Source organism: Esox lucius, chromosome 14, assembly GCF_011004845.1.
Source record: "Esox lucius isolate fEsoLuc1 chromosome 14, fEsoLuc1.pri, whole genome shotgun sequence".
Classification (NCBI taxonomy): domain Eukaryota; kingdom Metazoa; phylum Chordata; class Actinopteri; order Esociformes; family Esocidae; genus Esox; species Esox lucius.
Window position 1 is genome coordinate 34984609 of NC_047582.1, and position 19500 is coordinate 35004108.

The window sequence follows — 19500 nt, forward strand, 5'->3', positions numbered from 1 at the left end:
AGAGGCAGGCTGACAGCTTCCGGAGGCGGGGTGTCAGCTTCTGGAGGCGGGGTGTCGGCTTCTGGAGGCGGGGTGTCGGTTTGTGGAGGCAGGCTGATGGCTTCCGGAGGTGGGGTGTCGGCTTCCGGTGGCGGGGTGTCAGCTTGCGGAGGCGGGGTGTCAGCTTCCGGAGGTGTGGTGTCAGCTTTCAGAGGCGTGCTGACGGCTTCCGGAAGCGGGGTGTCAGCTTCCGGAGGCGGGGTGTCAGCTTGCGGAGGCGGGGTGTCAGCTTCTGGAGGTGTGGTGTCAGCTTCTGGAGGTGTGGTGTCAGCTTGCAGAGGCGGGGTGTCAGCTCTGTTGTTGTTCAATGAAGGACCACCCTCCCAGCCACAGACCCCTTTGAAGCGACACAGAGGCTGTGGCTCCAAGCACAAGGACCAATTAGAACAGACCCTCAAAGCCCTTAGAACCGTTTTAGAACTTGTGACTCTGTCTCCGTTGGTTTACAGACCTTTTAATGTTTATTGACCGATTCCCCGGGAACGGATACGACTAAATCACTAAATACGGAGCTCTTGGCGTTTAAGAAGCAAGGCTCTCTCAGTCTCGGGGCTCCACCCCTCTAAAAAAAGCAAACCGCTGATCAAACACACATTGATCAAACACATATTGATCAAACAAGTGTGTGTTCTCTTGAGTCAGTGGCTTGCTGAGGCAGCTTGTCCCTGTGTGCCTGCTTGCCCGAGTGTGTCTGTGTGTGTCTGTTTGTGTGTGTCTGTGTGTGGGTGTCTATGTGTGTGTGTGTGTGTTTGTGTGTGTGTCTCTGTGTGTGTGATTGCACGCATGTGGGTCTAAGTGTGTTATCGGCGTGATATTCAGCACTCGAGCCTCATCAGATTTTTTGATGTTCTGTCGTAGGCTTGATAGAAAAAGTGTTTTAATTCCCCTCTGCGTTCCTGCCAATGCCACTTTCAGGCCCTCTGATAGACAAGAACAAATGAGTTGCGTGTTTCTGGGCCTAGTCTACGTCCCAAATGGCATCCTATTCCCTATGGGATGTAGTCAAAACTAGTGCACGATGTGTGGAATAGGGCACCATTTTGGATGCATCTCTATTCACTGTAGCTTTGAGGATGACACTTACCAGCTCTCTGAGACGCGTGGTGTTAATGGAAGTAGGAGAAATGTACTGGCCTGTCTGGCTTCCTTTGCCCAATTTCACACACTTTATGAAAGTCAAGTCCAGTTTCTCATTTTGACAAACTCCATACAGCAGAACGAAGCCCAGTCAGAGGGGGTGTATGGTGCAGCTACCTTGTGAGGCAAATCAGTCAACTGTTTAATTGCAAATGTTCTCCAAATGTTAGACATTAGGCTGATGTCGCTGTGACAAGCTGTGGCCAAACCTGGGGTGCTGTGCGTCAAAACACTGTGCTAGCCGGCTATGTTAACTCATAGTCATGTAGCCAGAAGACCTTGCTAACCTGCTACTTAATGCCTAGCCATCAGTCCAGATGACTGCTTGCCTGCTAAGCTAATGCCTAACCATTCATAAGAATGTTAGCCTGCTAAGGTAATGGCTAGCCATCCAGAAGATTCTTAGCCTGCTAAGTGTGGTAGAAAAGTTGATATCCGATAGTACAATTAAATCATATTGCTTATTCTAAGTATATTCAATTATTTTAATAAGGCCATTGTGTGTTTTGGCTCTGCTCATTTTTACAGGATATGCCTACAGCGGGTAGGTATAGCTTTGGCTAACTTCTCAAGGCTTGCAGACATCTTATGTTGTTGCCGAAGTTTGCAACAACATGGATGACAGGGGGACACAGTGGAATGTATTGAATGTATTTAGGCCTGAGCTCAACCTTCAACTGGGAGCTCTTGACCTGACTCTGCTGAGTGTTGTTAACTGCTCCAGGTTTGCAAATCTTGAATAAAGCTTTACTTGTGAAAATACTTTAAAGTGTCTGTGCCTTTCCCATTTAGTGATCTCCACAACAATTCTAATGCCAAGCCATCCATCCAGATGTTCCTTAGCCTGCTAACCTAATGCCCAGCTATCCATCCAGAAGATTCTTAGCCTGCTAACCTAATGCCCAGCTATCCATCCAGAAGATTCTTAGCCTGCTAACCTAATGCCCAGCTATGCATCCAGAAGATTCTTAGCCTGCTAAGCTAATGCCCAGCCATTCATGCAGAAGACTGTTAGTCTGCTAAGCTAAAGCCGATGCCTTTAACCGCCACTTTCTTGAGGAAGGCAATAAGTTGAGAAAAATGTCCTGTCCACCACAAACAAGAGAGAAGATATTCAGGTATTAAGTGTTCTGATGTTAGAGGTCAGGGTTTATCTTTTAAGAGATACGGAAGTCTGTTATGCTTTGCTATTAGCCCGAGGCTAGCCACATGGGCTGACAGACTCTACCCAGTTCTGCTATTTTGAGCTGCACCATTTATTTCTCGTGCTCTTACACATTTTCTGGGGTCGTTCCTAAGATGTGGAAAAACACTAATGTGCTGTCACTAGCTAATGGTGGATATACTAGTATCCTAGTTAGTTATCAGCCTATTTCTATATTAAACTATATAGCCTAAACTATATTGTCTTGCTAAAATAAATTCTGGAGTCATTGGTAAATACACAGGTGTGTTCTTTTTTATCTGACAATCGCATATTGAACAGATATCAGTCTGATTTCAGACCTGGGAGAAGCTCTATTACAGCAGAGACATTGGTAGGCATTGATATTGTCAGAATCTTGGGTAATAAATCTAAGGCTTTTGATAGAGTTGATCATTCTGTCATGATGGAAAAACTGATCTCACTGGAATTGGAAATACTTTAGAAACAAGCCATTGCTTTCAGCGATATATCCTATTATTGAAGATGACATGAAATCAAAATGTGTTCCACCAGGTTCAATTTCCCGTCATTTACTGTTCACTATATACAGTGGGGAGAACAAGTATTTGACACACTGCCGATTTTGCAGGTTTTCCCACTTACAAAGCATGGAGAAGTCTGTAACATTTATCATAGGTACTCTTCAACTGTGAGTGACGTAATCTAAAACAAAAATCTAGAAAATCACATTGTATGTGTAAAATTTGCATTTTATTGCATAACAAGTATTTGATACTTATTATTTCATCAGTAAAGCAGAACTTAAAGGTTTCTGTACCAAATATTGTTTGCAATTACAGAGATCATACGTTTCCTGTAGTTCTTGACCAGGTTTGCACACACTGCAGCAGAGATTTTGGCCCAATCCTCCATACAGACCATCTCCAGATCCTTCAGGTTTCTGGGCAAAAGGACTTTCAGCTCCCTCCAAAGATTTTCTATTGGGTTCAGGTCTGGAGACTGGCTAGGCCACTCCAGGACCTTGAGATGCTTCTTACGGAGCCACTCCTTAGTTGCCCTGGCTGTGTGTTTCGGGTCGTTGTCATGCTGGGAGACCCAGCCATGACCCATCTTCAATGCTATTACTGAGGGAAGGAGGTTGTTGACCAAGATCTCGCGATACATGGCCCCATCCATCCTCCCCTCAATACGGTGCAGTCGTCCTGTCCCCTTTGCAGAAAAGCATCCCCAAAGAATGATGTTTCCTCCTCCATGCTTCACGGTTGGGATGGTGTTCTTGGGATTGTACTCATCCTTCTTCCTCCAAACACGGCAAGTGGAGTTTAGACCAAAAAGCTCTATTTTTGTCTCATCAGACCACATGACCTTCTCCCATTCCTGCTCTGGATCATCCAGATGGTCATTGGCAAACTTCAGACGGGCCTGGACATGCCCTGGCTTGAGCAGGGGGACCTTGCGTGCGCTGCAGGTATTTAATCCATGACGGCGTAGTGTGTTACTAATGGTTTTCTTTGAGACTGTGGTCCCAGCTCTCTTCAGGTCATTGACCAGGTCCTGCCGTGTAGTTCTGGGCTGATCCCTCACCTTCCTCATGATCATTGATGCCCCACGAGGTGAGATCTTGCATGGAGCCCCAGACCGAGGGAGGTTGACCGTTATCTTGAACTTCTTCCATTTTCTAATCATTGCGCCAACAGTTGTTGCCTTCTCACCAAGCTGCTTGCCTATTGTCCTGTAGCCCATCCCAGCCTTGTGCATGTCTACAATTTTATCCCTGATGTCCTTACACAGCTCTCTGGTCTTGGCCATTGTGGAGAGGTTGGAGTCTGTTTGATGGAGTGTGTGGACAGGTGTCTTTTATACAGGTAACGAGTTCAAACAGGTGCAGTTAATACAGGTAATGAGTAGAGAACAGGAGGGCTTCTTAAAGAAAAACTAACAGGTCTGTGAGAGCTGGAATTCTTACTGGTTGGTAGGTGATCAAATACTTATGTCATGCAATAAAATGCAATTACATTGTTGCAATTACATTGCATACATTGTGATTTTCTGGATTTTTGTTTAAGATTCCGTCTTATATCGGCAGTGTATCAAATACTTGTTCTCCCCACTGTAAATATATGGAGGACTCAAAATGATCAAACTGATCACACGCGATGGTTTTGTTATAGAACGTGCTCCTACCTATAGATAACTTGGGATTTGGTTACATGACCATCTCTCTTTTAAAACACATTTAAAACACATTATTCAAATCACGTCTGTCATCTTAGCATAGAAAGGAAATAGTTCAGTACTGACTACGGTGATGTGTTAATGTTGTATGTGAATACATCAGCGTTGGTATAGAAACCTCTCAATGCAGTCTATCATGCAGCGTTGCACTTTTATTACTGGGGGAACTGTCACTCTCCTCATTGTGTTTTATACACTTCACTCTCATCAATGCAGTCTATCATTCAGCATTACAATTTTATTAATGGGGTAAACTTTCACTCTCATTGTGTTTTATACACAATTTCTTATTTGCGTGGTTCCGTTACTTAAAATGCATTATGTATAAACACGATGCCAAGTCAATGATTTGTCATTGTTCAAACAACAATTTACTGGTCAAACAACAATTCACTGTTTTACATCATGCATGCATCACTCACCCCTGACCCCAACGACCTCTGAAACATGAATGATATCTCTGTATGGAACCAGAGAAGCATCATAAATATTGGGAAACCCAGACACCGCAATAATACGTTTCTCGTCCATTGATTTAAGCTAGCAAGATAGCGAGTAGAAAAGAGAAGGGACTTCAAAATGCAGAGAACATCTGCCCTGCCACTGGTAGTCGCAGAACTCTGTCACTGCCCACTTGCTGGAAATTAGCATATAGTTGAAAATTACTCAACTCTCAACTGTCGCTGTCTCAGAGAGTAGCTCCGCCCACCGTCGCCGTGATTCGCTGGCTCTTGTTGGAAACGAATATAAGCGTGCCTCTTTGTAGCGTTAGCATGCGGGCAGTGTGCACGGGGCTTTACTCCCAGTTTGGAATAACCGCTTTAGGCTATTACGAACCACACTTTTTTATTCTGTTTTTTTTTTATTACTATTTGTCTCTTTTTCATAATGTCTGTATTTCAGGGTGCGTTTGCAAAAGAGAGCGAGGTCTCAGTTTGATGTCCCTGTTTTTATAAAGGAAAACAAATAAATAAAATAAATATGCTAATGCTCAGTCATGCAGCCAGAGAACGTTTAGCCTGCTAAGCTCACGCCCGGTGCTCTGTGTTCTGCTTTCAGGCCGGTCATTATCAGAGTTCACTTTCATTACACTTAATAAGTTTATCTAATCCAAATGGCTGTGCAGGGGACCCTGGTGTAACCTTCTCTCATCATCCCCAGATGGAAGGGCAGGGGCCTTGCTGTAATTTCCTATTAACACACTGTTTCTTGATTTAATCTGGGACCGCACGGCCCCCTGATCGATTTTGGCAGGAGTAGGGGAAAGAAGAAAGGGAGAGGAGAGTTAAAAAGGGCAGCGGGAAAGGTAGGGATGGGTGGGGAGTGTAACCAAGAGTAGGAAAAACCAGAGACCATGGGAGACGAGTACAGGGATACATGTGTGGAGAGCATGAAGTGCGGTTGTTTATTCACTTTTTTGGTATTTTATTTTTCATGGCCCGGCCTAGGTTGACAAGTCATTCATCAGGTGGATAAAGTCTGTGTTTGTGTATTTGGACAGGTTCAGTAATGCAGACACCTCAGCCTATCCAAAGAACTGAACCGATAGGGTGACTTTCAGGACAACAACGAAAGAAACTCACAAACGAAAAGAAACTCAAAACACTGAACTGAACAGGCTGCCGCCTGGCCTCTCAGGTTCTCGTCTCTGGTTCGCTTTCGAGCTAGTGCAGCAACGATCTTAGATCTGCTTTGTCGTCAAAACACAACAAAAAACACACGCACGACATGAGTTACCACTTAGCAGAGGTTACCCTGTTGGAACTCGGGCTGCCTCTGAAATATCGACCCTGAATGGGTTCAGCGAGAGGCAGCGGTACTTGAGATGGGCCACTTCCCAGGGTGCTCCCTCATCAGTCCTGAACCTCCAAATTACTTGAGTCCAGTCAACATACGAATAATCTCTCTAATTAATTTAAATCTGACCAGGATCGGACCACTGCCTGACCTAAACGGCTGCAGTTTTTTCCCCATTTAGGAACTCTCTGGGGATGTAGTGATTGGATGGGACCTCTGTACGTACACCAGATCCACTGCCATTACACACAAGTTAGTGAGGCGTGACTGAGCTTTTGCAGACAACAATCCTGACAACTGGAAATGAGTATATAACCCTTGTTGTTGTCGGCGCCTGCGGGGTTACAGCCCATAACACGGAAATCGCGGCCGTGTTCTCATTTGGTCAGATAACAGCGGGAGGGCTTTAGTCCTCGACTGGATCAGAACACAGAAGCCAACATATCATCCATACCACAGGTTGATGGGGCTGAGTCACACAAGCTTGCACGCATGCACATACTCACTAACCTACACTCGCTCTCTCAGCCACACACACACACACATGTACACACACATGCGCAGACACACACACACACGCGCACACACACTCACGCGCACACACACACACACATGGATGTCCAGATGAGCTGATTCTGCTGGATGAGGGATGCAGTCTGTAACCTAAATGGCACCCAAATCCCTATACAGTGCCCTACGACTCACCAAGTGATAGGCTATTCCACAGGGAATATGGTACTGTTTGGGACACAATAATACATGCCCTGAACTAGGGGAGTGTGGGGTTTGTGGACCCACGTGATTCACAGATTTTACGATTTTAAACCCGGCGGCAGCCGAGATGAAATGTGCCTCAGAAATGCTTCTGACAGCAGAACAGAAAACAGATTTTTTTTCATCTTAGGCTGTTGACTCAGACGGTGAGAGGTTTGTGTACAGTATCGAGGTGGGATTACGTAATGTCTCACAGACAAATGTTTTACTGACTAAAAGACAGGGATGAAATACAAAGACAGGATGCAGACAGAAGTGGAGAAAGACAGACAAGGAGAGAGAGACAGAGAGAGAGTCAAAGACAGAGAGAGAAATGGATATAGATAGGAAGAGATTTATACATTCCTCATCTAATGGTCAAGCAAAGTTAAAGGTCAGCAAAAGACAGTATACAATCAAATACTGGAATTAACTTTGTAACAGACCACATCCCCCCAGAAAATAAACAAACAAAAACCTTAATCAAACATGAAGTGCGTGTTTACAGCCACACAGAGAGAGAAAGACAGATAGGGAGGGATAGACAGATAGGGAGAGATAGACAGATAGGGAGAGATAGACAGAGAGACATGGCTGTGAGATAGAGAGAGGACTGACTCTACTGTCATGATTCTTCATGACACACACTCACACGCACACTCTCTCAAACACACACACACACACACAGAGACAGTGGAGGGAGGAGCTGTGACAGTTTGGGCTCAGGCACAGAGGGGTGCCCAGGTACATCTCTGGCAACAATGCCTCAACTTCACCACTTTGCCCACAGACGTTCATCTCCCCCCATAAGAAGTCAGCTGTCTAATTCTCAAGTGAATCTGTGAGGTGTCATCGCCCATCCCACTGTAACCTACTGCTACAACAGTCTTCAGTGGTGAAACAGAAAGCGGTCGCTCCCATGGCTGTCAGATCACCAGGTCCAAATAGACGAGGATTAGAAGTTGTTATGGAAAATCTGAGGTGCCTGGTACCTCTGATACCAACTGGTGGGAGGTCTGGTGGGAGGTCGTGTGGGAGTCTAGGGGGATGTCTGGGGGAAGTCTCAGGGGAAGTCAGGGGGAGATCTGGGGGAGGTCTCGGAGGAGGTCTGGTGGAGGTCTCGGGGGAGGTCTGGGGGGAGGTCTGGGGGAGGTCTAGGGGGAGGTCTGGTGGAGGTCTCGGGGGGAGGTCTAGGGGGAGGTCTGGGGAGGTCTGGTGAAGGTCTCGGGGGAGGTCTGGTGGGACAAAACATCAAGCCTACCTTTCTCAAAGTTATTGAGAAAGTCCCACCACAATAGGCATTGGCAGAATGTAATGAACAATTGACCTGTCACCTACCACGACCCCTTCTCCCACATCCTGTGTCCTGTGTGTTGTAACGTGGCTGTGGAAGGGCTGACAGAATCAGGAAGTGACACGGGACAGAACAAGGCTGTTACTGCTTCATCAAAATGTCTCCATCGTGAGAGTGCCATTACAGCGGCTAGCTAGCTAGTCTATGTGTGGAACATGGAATTTAGCGCTGTAGGCCGGTGGTTCTCACACCTCTCCTCGGTACCCACAGCCATTCCATGTATCAGAAGTACATGGACCAACCCGTCTACTAATTATCAAGCCCTTGACTGCTTCATTCAGTTGAGATAGTTCAGGTCAAAACCTTTGAAGTGACTTGTGGTCTCCGGGAGATGTTTGATAAACACGTTCGTAGGCCACCAGTGGAACATGATTACAAATGAGCTGACTCGAAGTAATTAGCATTTATCTGACATTATTTAGAGGGACTAATCAGATGGTAAAAGCCAGTGCTGGATGGTTGTGCCAGGCTCATAGGCATCAGCCTGGGGACGACAGCCTGCTGAGGAAACGCCAGACAGCGTGAGGCCGACTTACGCAAGGAGTGCCACTCGTCCTGGCGGATGGTCTTGGTGATGTTGTACGAAAGGTTCTTGGGTATTGTGGCCGAGGAATAGTGGTACTTGATGTAAGAGCACCTGGCCATCATACCTGTAAATTGGGAGTGGAGGGGGGGTAGAGTGGTGGGGGGAGAGTAGAGAGAGGGGTGAGAGAGTAGAGAAAGAGGTGTGAAGAAAATAGTGGAGGGGGTTGCGGGGACGGTTTGGGAAAGAGAAGGAAACAGTTTAGAGTTGCTGCAGTGAAAACAGTACCTTACATTGTGAATAGGTGTCACTTTAGATGACAATGACTTGAAAAGCACATAAAGCTTGTCAAAAGAAATCCATATTTTCAGCATGGTTTACTTTCGTTAAAAGGCGTTGAGCGATGAAGAGATTACTTGTTAGATGATAATTGAATAACCAGTCATGGACATTGCATTGCGTTGAGACAATGAAGTGACAGCATCCATTGTGTGAAACTCAATGTGTCTGTTCAATTGGTGGAAGAAGTTACGGTTCATTTCCTTGAGATGTCAGTAAAACTGATGTCCCAGTAGTCAGTATTTAATCAAGTTCATTAAAACTTACATAAACTCACCAGCACAAGAAACCATGCAGCTGTGGTTGAAAACACACACAGGGTCGATCCTTACTGTCAAGTTTTTTCAGAAAACCAAGTTGGACGATCTCAGGAAATACATTATAAGGAGACCTGGAATCCTGTAACCGCATTTGTGAAAAGGGATTGTGGGAGAATTACCCAATTTCTTGTTGCTGCAAGCGTACGCAAGGCTGAGTGATGGGTTCTAACAGTGTGGAGTTCCTGTGACTCTAAAGGGGTCCGACTGTGACTCTGCTCTGCCTCAGGCAACATTAGTCATCGTTTGCGGTGTGGTGGGGGAACTAGCGGTCAGAGTGTCTGCCCAGTAACCACAAGATTGCCAGATTGAGCCGGCATGGTGAGAGAAAAGCTGATCTCGGTTGGTGCACAAACTAACTCAGGTCCTCCTCACTCGACATCTGTGTGATGTGAGGACTTGAGCTGCTTCCTGGCCATGTCTCAGAGACCCAGCAACTTACTGAAGATCCTCCACTAATGATCTAGTCCTTGGCTGTGTCTGAGAGACCAAGCTCCTTCCTGTAGGTCCTCCACTAATGATCTAGTCCTTGACCGTGTCTCAGAGACCCAGTCTCCTACTGTAGGTCCTCCACTAATGATGTAGTCCTTGGCCGTGTGAAGACAGGTGCCTTTTATTACAGGGGTGCCAGGGAGATGTACACTGTTCAAACACACACTAACAGGTAGGGGACAACTATCATTGACCATCCTAATGTACTAGACTTCATCTCGACAGACACTCTCGCACACACACCGCCGGACGACACACACACACAGTGATGGAACACACACACCACAGGAACACACACACACCACACATACCACACCACAAACACTGGAGCGCACACACACACACACACACACACACACATGCAGAAGGCACACACGCAAACAAAAAAATTGCCCCCCAGAACTCAAAGACACACAGTATGTTCTGATGATAGCTACCCAAGATGCATCAGGCTTTTAAAAAGTGAGGATGGATGGGTCTGATTTCCGAATGGAAAAACACGGCTGTGTGCGTGCGTGTGCCCGTTTGTGTTTGCCTTTTGGTAAAGCGATAGAATATCCTTGTGGTTCCAGGAACTTGTACATCTAACAGCAGAATCTATTGAGTGTGAGAAGCACCACACCGGATCCCCTGTCCCACTGCGGTGACACCATCGACCCATTAGTCAATGGTTATCATTAACCAAGCCTAGCTCTTTACAGATAATAGCCTTGGAGCTCACCGGGAACCTCTCTCGGTTCACCGCATGTTGCCATCGGGAGCTCAACCTTTTGTCTCGATCTAAAGCAGAACCCAACCTACAGACAGATGGGACGGTGGTCTTAGAACACACAGATTTCATTCCCTTGGGCTTCCCTGCAGTCTGAGTTACGGCTGGATTACATACTGCTGTTCCATCTGAAGCAGAACAGAGGCAGTGCCTCTATGTAAGCAGACAGACAGTCTCTTCCTGAAAATACACAGATCTTATCTCTGTAAATATACTATCTCTCTGTAAAATACTCTTTCCTTCTAAACCATGTCCAAATAATTGAATTGGCCACAGGTGAATTCCAATCAGGTTGTGGAGACATCTCTCATAAGATGAAAGGAAACTGGATTTGCCGGAGCTCTGTTTGGAGTGCCACTGCAAAAGGTTTGAATACTTATTGACTAACGCAATGTCATTTTTTCACTTCTAAATAATTAGCAAAAATGATTTAAAACTAAATTAGGCTTTTACCTCGGTAACATAAATATCTCAAGTGGCAGCAGAACAAAATGAGGCTGAAACTCAAATTATTTCTGAATGAACCGTATGCATTTCAAACACTACATGAAAAACTAAATACCAGGAAATGAAAGGATGGCTCATATTGTCCATCTGGGGAAAGACCAGTCAGGGTTAAAACACAGTTCTAACCCTGACTTCATGATGTTGGTCATCCTGCCAAACATCGCTACCAGAGAGGAATGGCCATGATCAAGGATGTGACCAAAAACCTAATGGCCACATTGACAGAACTACAGATTACATTGGCTCAAGTGGAAGAACCAGCCAGAAAAAACACCATCTCTGCAGCACTTCACCAATGTGGAGTGACCAGACGTAAGCCACTCCTGAAATCTAAGCATGTCTGGAGTTTGCAAAAAAGATCTGGAAGACTCTGAAAGCATAAGAGACATATTAAGGCATATCCTGGATGAGAATCTGCTGGCAAACAACATTTGGCTTTGGGTTTAAATTTTTACAGATTGACCCCAGGCACACAGCCAAGGCAATGCTGGAATGGCTTCACAACTAGAATGTGAAAACCCTTGAGTGGCCCAGCCAAAGCCTGGACTTAAATCCCATGGAGAATCTGTAGAAAGACTTAAAGATTGCTGTTCAGCAATGCTTCTCATCCGACTTGAACGAGCTTGAGAAAATCTACAAGGAAGAATGGAAGAAAAAAAGAATGTGCAACGCGTTTAAATTCTTTCTGAATCAGTATTTTGTCCTTGCATTTTCCTTGTCTGAGCTACAGTCACACAAACACGTCCTATAGGAGCTGCAATAGATTTTGCAGAGGGCCAGGAGAGAACAGGAGAGGTTCCCCACCAATAAAGTCGAAGAGCTAGCATAGCAGGAAGCTGACAATAAGCTTCTATTATCTGACCAGTGGCTGTATTCACAAAACATTTTATCTTTCCACTAGGAGGACTCACAAAAAACAGTAAAAGTTCCTTGCTAAGAGTCACCTTTAAAACCTGCTAAGCTAAGCTGCTAAGACCAATTTTTTTTAAGAAATGGGGAGAAGTCTTAAGCTAAGAGTGGTTAGCTCATTGCTATGGAAGATGTCTTGTTCCATGAACAAGCCTACTTACTACGCCCACAGTGATTGGCTGATAGGAGAGGGGTCTGTCAGTGATTGGCTGATAGGAGAGGGGTCTGTCAGGGATTGGCTGATAGGAGAGGGGTCTGTCAGTGAATTCCTTATAGCAACATTGTAGAAGGATGTGTCATGTGGCCATATTGAAATACAGATATTAAAATACAAATGTAGGCTAAGTGTCACGGATTAAGCATGAAACCAAGAATGATATACTGACTAGTCAAAATATGTTCAGCTAATTGTCAGCTTCGTACATGTCTGGCAGCTCCAAAACAAATGCGTGTTCATCTTATGATGGTCCAATAATTTATGCAATTATGTGTCCCATCTATAGCACCAGCTTTGTTTCTTTGTAGTTGGTGAACATCATGAGGAAACCAAATGTGTTTGGTTTCTTCATGTCACTGGACGCCCGTCTCAGCCCCAAGGTCTTACGCTGCTATAGTATTGTGCTGGGGGAGTAGGGTCAGTTCTCCTTCTCCACTATAAATCCCTGTAGATCTAAGGAATGCATTTTCAAAAATGTCCCTGTCTCCTGTTTTAAACTTAGGAGGACATGCGGTCTTGGCCACACCTCAGGAGTACCAGGCTTGAAAGACCCGTTGCTGTTCCTGTCCAAAGTCCTCCTGGTTGTGTTGCAGATCAAGACGATTCCTGACGATTTCAGCTGCCACTGTGCTGACACCTCCCCCTTTTCAGCAATGACTGCCAGGTGATGTCCACATAACTCATTTAGAACGTTCAGAAGACAAATATCTTACTTATCTTTATGTAGCATAATATTAAGCAAAAATAGATTTTAAAGACAAATATGAATCTCACAAAACATACACGTCTATGTAGCCTTCTAATGAAGGCCAGTAGAGTTCATAAGAACTTTTGAATGAGTAAAACAGACAGAATCACACTACTACACTCAACACTGGTTAATAACAGCAACGTTAGTGTTTGTTTACACCAATGAGTCTGAATGCAACACTAATTTAACACCTAAATCAACAAAGATAGTGCTACCCTGAAAAAACGACTACTAGAAAATACCGGCCAATTTGCTGTGCGAGAGAGAGAGAAAAGGTAGAGAAAACGAGGGCCTGAGACGAGAGAGGGAGATCAAAAGAGAAGGACAGAGGTAGAGAATAAATAGAATTATCTCTTCTTTAGTCCTCTGGAAAGACTGTTTAGTGTTTTGCTGCAGTGATTTTTCTCCTGGTTCGTTGGTTCTGTTTCATTAAAGAATGCAGGAAAACAGCAAGTCTCTAAACATCATTATAGGTAATCCACACTGTAAACCCAGAGGTATTTTTTAACTCAAATGCTTCCACTAAGTGTAACTCAAAGTTAATGAAATGTTCCTAATGAGTTAAAAAGTTTATTGGATGCTGACTTTTACTCCATTTTTTTTTATATAAAAGGAAAATGTTGCCAGCATGCTCTGTTCAGGTTGATATTTTGGAATTGTTATATTATCATATTGTTTGCATATATATTGACTGATTAATTTTTCTTAGCTACACACAAATCTGTGTAATCCAATCATAGTGAAAATATATTTTGCTACTGAAATAATCATTACAATTATCAGAAATGCATAATGCTGTTAAAACCTATGCTGACAATGGGACACATTCACACATCCTTTGCAGACCAATTTCTATTGGATAATGTTGCAAAATTCTGCTAAAGTTTACAGGTTATCCAGAAATCTCAGCAGAGGCTGTGCTTTCATCTTTTGGGTAGACCACTGATTCCAAACTGTCCCGTTTAAGAGAGAAATATTTTTACAAAGGAATGCAAGCAACAAATGTATTACTGTAAAGAAAGTTTGTATCCGACTTGGAGAGCGGTGATGACATCCGACTCAAGATCAGTCATGACCGTTGATTTACCCAGAAAAGGCCATTCAAACAGGTCATGACATTGTCACGTTTGTGTCATCAGAAACAGTCGACGTATCTTCACCTAAATCCATCATTGAAAGATGACTGTTCGCTTTCTTCTCCACCTTTGCCGTGTCTCTTTCAACTGATAACAGAAGTGAGATAGTCACAGGTTTCCGCACTGTTAAAAAAGCACAAGGCTGCGTCCAAAATTAAACCGTTCTAAGTCACTCCGCGACCCAATTTCAGGCCAATCCTGGCTAAGCCAGTGTGACAGTACGCGTGTATCCTTCCCTGCTGCCGACCGCGGGCAGAGAGCCAACGAGGAGTGGTTAGCTTCATACGCGGCATCGGCTGACTCACGCCGCCCCTTCACACACGCAAGATTATATCGCACGCGGTAACGACTCGGCTCATTACAGGCGAGATCCGAGAAGAATGCACTCGCGGTTGGCGTCACTGAATTTGTTTAGCCCACAGCTCCACCAATACGACCCCGCGCCCATAGACAAGGGATGCACACTGGTACTGATCGGGCTTCTGAAACATGCCGGTGGCCTTTCCACAATCCTGATGACGGTTAATATGCTGATAACGTGGGTACCAATATCTGTGATATTGAGTGTCTCCCACAAAACTGTCTTCATTCCATGGGCATCCCGTCATTGCCTGAAATGTATTCAAGCCTTGGGTAGTCAGGCTAGTTAACCCAGTTAAATATTTATAATAGGAGAAAAAAACGTTGCTATGTACTTTAAACTAGACCGTTACAAATGGCATTTAAAGCGCGACAGCTTTTCTTTTCTTTTTTTTTTACCAATATTTATTTGACAATGTGCAATTAAGTATTCAAGGCAAAACAAAGTCAGTTTGTCTGGCTCAAGATTAACATGGCCGACGTGCACAAACAAACACGCACAGGCACACGCACAGACGGTGCCTTCTGGCGGTCGAGGCGCACACGCTATGCAAGACAATGATGCGTACAGAGAACTAGTGTGTACTATCAGCCCAGTGTGGCTAACAACGCCAATCCGAAACGTGGAGTACAGATGTCATAATGATGTCATCATCGGCGCTCTATAAATTATGGTGATTTGGGTAGCAGGTTGCTATGGAAATGACGACTGAGTCTGAGTTTGAGTTTGAGCAGGGGTATTCTAAGTTGAGCTTACTGTAAAAAATCCCTCTCTCCCGCAATCATTCTCCTCTGTTCGGTGCCCTCCTCTTCTCCTTGCCTTTCCTTCTCCCTTCTCCCTTTCCTCTTATTCTTTTTGTCTCTCCTTCCCTGCTCCTCCCCTCCACTTTTCATTATTAATCATCTCAAGTTGCACTTTAGGAATTGTATTTCTCTACTCGGCAGTAAAGCATTATTAATTAATATAAACCAGGTGGTTTGAACGCTGACTGGCTGAGAGCCATAGGTGTACAATCGGTATGACCTCACACCTTTTTAGTGTCCTAATTGCATTGCCAAATGGTTTCTAATAGCAATAAGGCATCTCTGGGGTTTTGGTGTTTTGCCAACTCTGTGATGTGTCGTGCCTGAGAACAGCTCTTATTTCTGGAGTAGTGGCTATGTAATCTCCCGGTGCCAGGTTGATTCATTATACTAGAACACTGCCCCCCCCCCCCTCTTGCATGCTGGGAGGTTGGGGTGTGAGGAGTTTTGGAGGTGGCTGTGTGGTGAGAGGGCCTGGTTTCTTTTTTGTTTAAGTTTGTTTTGTATGATTTTAGTGTCCAATTTGTAAGGTGCCTTAATTTTTCTTCCTACCAGATTAGCGGGTAGCTCTTGGAGGGGAAGGGGGAAGTTTGTTTGGGTCTTGACGGTATGGCAGCCGCTATGGCTGGAGGCGATGTCGCTTAGGCACGGTTTCAGGTGTGTACCGGTGGATGGAGTTAGAGTTGAGGAGGTGCTGCTGGCCGTTGGCAAACAGGGAGGTGCTGAACATATTCACTCTGCGTCCAGAATGAACAAAGCAGTTGTTGTGTTTATGAAGAAAGCAGCCTTGGTAGGTACGCTGATTGCTAGTGGGCTTTTTGTTAGAAATTAATTGTTGTTTGTTTTTCACCTCTTTCTACACCTTCGACTAGGGTTGTGGCGAATTTGCCGCCGTTCATTACGGATGAGCAGATCCGAAATGAGCTGGTTCTTTTTGTTAAAGTGGCTAGCGGTTTTCGCGTCCTGTCGGCGGGGTTTCGGGCAGAATCAGTGAAGCATGTTGTCTCGTTTCGTAGGCAGGTGTTTATGTTTCTTAACAATGCGGATCAGCGGCTCAATGTCTCTTAAAATCTGTCACGGGGATGGCGTGTACGCAGGCATTGCTAGTACAGACAGTCCTCGTTGTTTTGAATGTGGTGATCTGGGGCATAAGAAGTTTGCGTGTCCACACAGGACTCAAGGACAGGGAGAGCAGCCGCCCGTGGCAGAGTGTCCAACCGGTAGGTAGGGAGGGGGTTCTCCCTGTTGTGGCTGGTTGTAGCTGGTGGTAGGAAGGGAGGGGGTTCTCCCTGTTGTGGCTGGTTGTAGCTCCGCGGTAGGTAGGGAGGGGGATCTCCCTGTTGTGGCTGGTTGTAGCTCCGGTTTGAGACAGCAGACCGTGAGGGGTGCCCAGGAGAGTGTGGCTGGGTTGAGTGATGGTGTGCAGCCCACGGTGTTAGTTGGTGTTGTTGATGATACAGAGGTTGTGGTATCGGTGGATAGTGCGGTTGCAGTGGAGAAGGTTGTGGTGGGAGATTCTCCTGTGAGGACTGTTGGGAATGAAGGGAGTGGTGTGGTGGTGGACGCTGTGTTAGTGGAGGGTGTGAGTGAGGGGGGCCTTCACAAGCCAGTTGGTGGTGTTGTGGAGCTGATCGCTCCAAGGAGGAAAAAGGGTGTGAAGAAAGGTGTGGTGGAGGAGGTGTTGGCGTCCCTGGGTATTTCACCTGACATTGGGGAGCAGGGCCTGGGTAAGAAAAGGGTGCAGGTCAGTACAGTGTTGGGTCAGGGAGAAGAGGAGGTAGGGGAATCGGGTGAAGGGGAGTGTGAGGAGATGTCCTTCTCTGACTGCTCTCTGAGTTCAGTGTTACCAGCCAGTCAGGTTGCAGCCCTACTTAAACGGTAAGGGAGCTGTCTGAGTTTATGACTGATACTAAGGGTAAGAAGAAGGTGGTTCTGGAGTCCCATTTTCCTGACTCTGTGAGATTTGTGAGGTCAGTGCAAAAGGCTATGAGAACTGAGGGGCCTGGGTGTCCTCTCACCTAAGAAACGTTTCCGGTTGAAGGAATGGGTCACTGCGGTGCGTAAGGGCTTGCCTTCTAATACAACTTAAATGGCTTGGTTTCTTCCAACATGTTGGTGTTTTGGTTCTCACTACTGGGGTTTGTTCTTGCTCCTTTTCCTCTCTTTTTTCATGGAGGCTCTGCGGGTTGGCTCTCTTAATATAAATGGCGCCAGAGACCAGGGAAAGAGGGGTCTGTTGGGGTATGTCAAACATAAACATATACTGTATGTGAGATGTGTTAAATGTGACATGTTCCTATGTGTCTCCAAAAAGTCACAGTGCTTCCTCACATTTCACAAATGAATTGGTATTTATGAACTGGCAAACCAAATGTTCATCATAGGCCGATGGCCAGTGAAAAGTTGAATGAGTTGTATGTGTATTTGACCCTGACTGAGTTGTATCCTATGTTTTTGTGAAGTTTTAATGCAGTTTGGGTGTGTTGTGTTGATATCCATCCAGATGTTTTATTCTGTTCATGTTTTAGGGATGAATTCAGTCCCTTTGTTCACTAAAGTGCACATGTTATAAAACAAGAAATTATGAAGAAAAAAAACATCTTTGCAATGTGTTTTCTACCACCCCAACACTTCATTTATTAAAAAAAAAATCCAAATCAAAACACTTTTTCCCCCGGGTCTCAGGAGGTTAATGTAAAGCTTTTACAAGATGCTGCTTTTTGCTCTAGTTTTCTTACATTTTGGGGGAGTTGGGTGCAGCGGAAGGATGATTCTCTTAGTCTGTGGTGGGATGTTGGGAAGGCAAAGATTCAGCTTTTTTGTCAACAATTTACAACTTTTTCCTCAGCTGAATCTAGGAGAGTGTTGGGGAAGCTTGAACAGAACCTAAGTGAGGCGAAGGCTGAGTTGCTCGGGCAAAACGGTGGGGGGCTGGTTCCAAACCTGCCTGAATTGCGTAGGGATCTGGGTGCATTTCTTCAGCTGAAAGCAAAGGGGGCACTTGTAAGAGCCAGGTTTTCTATGTTGAATGAGATGGATGCTCCCCGCTCCTTTTTTGGCTTGGAAAAACAGAGTGGAGAAAGGAAGCGTATGAACTGTTTACTTATGGCTGATGGTCGGGTGTCTTCTGTTGTGGGGGAGATGCAGGAGCGAGCTGTGGAGTTTTATTCTGATTTATTTAGGGCTGAAATGTGTGATCCTGCATGTTCCCAAGAATTGCTTCCGGACCTTCCCACACTGTCGCAGTCACAGAGGAGTGACATGGATGTTCCTCTGACATTGGGTGAACTGGAGGCAGCTGTCACCCAGATTAACTCCCGCCGTGCTCCAGGACTGGATGTGTTGCCACTTGAATTTTATAAGACATTCTGGGGCTTCATTGGTCGAGATTTATGTTGTGTTTTACATGAGTGTGTCACGGTTGGGGAGTTGCCATTGAGCTGCCGTTGGGCAGTTTTGACTCTCCTCCGGTAGAAAGGGGACTTGAGCGACCTGAAGAACTGGTGACCTGTAGTCTTGCTTTGTCCGGACTATAAGGTCCTTGCTAAGGTCCTCGCCAATCGGCTTAAGTCCCTACTGGACTCCGTTGTATCAGTTTTTTTGATATGTTGGATTTGTCAGGGTCTTCGAAGATGGCATTATAAAAAATCAAATAAATCTCTCTTTCTCTCTCTCTCCTTCCCCCCCCCCCCCTCCTAACTGTCTATGGTGGCACAGCATGGCAACAACCACAGAAAGTAAATTTTCCTTGCAGGTTCTATCTCTGATGTGATTGCAGCAGGAAGAATGAGAGCCAAGCTAAATTATGTGTGGGGGGGTTGTTCCTCAGAAAAATAAATACTTTAGTTATTACTCATTATGTACTCCAGAAGAAATGTATTGACCGAAACAGT

The 19500-nt window shown here is 45.2% G+C and overlaps 1 protein-coding gene across 1 annotated transcript in view; it reads right to left on the minus strand.

Annotated features, from left to right (window-relative positions):
* The window catches only part of tmem178b (transmembrane protein 178B), a 124539-nt gene that overhangs the window by 44912 nt on the left and 60127 nt on the right, over positions 1 to 19500 (minus strand). Inside the window, exon 3 of the mRNA XM_010863672.4 lies at positions 9020 to 9133. Within this exon, the coding sequence (XP_010861974.1) occupies positions 9020 to 9133 (114 nt within the window). The remainder of the gene's footprint in view (positions 1 to 9019; positions 9134 to 19500) is intronic.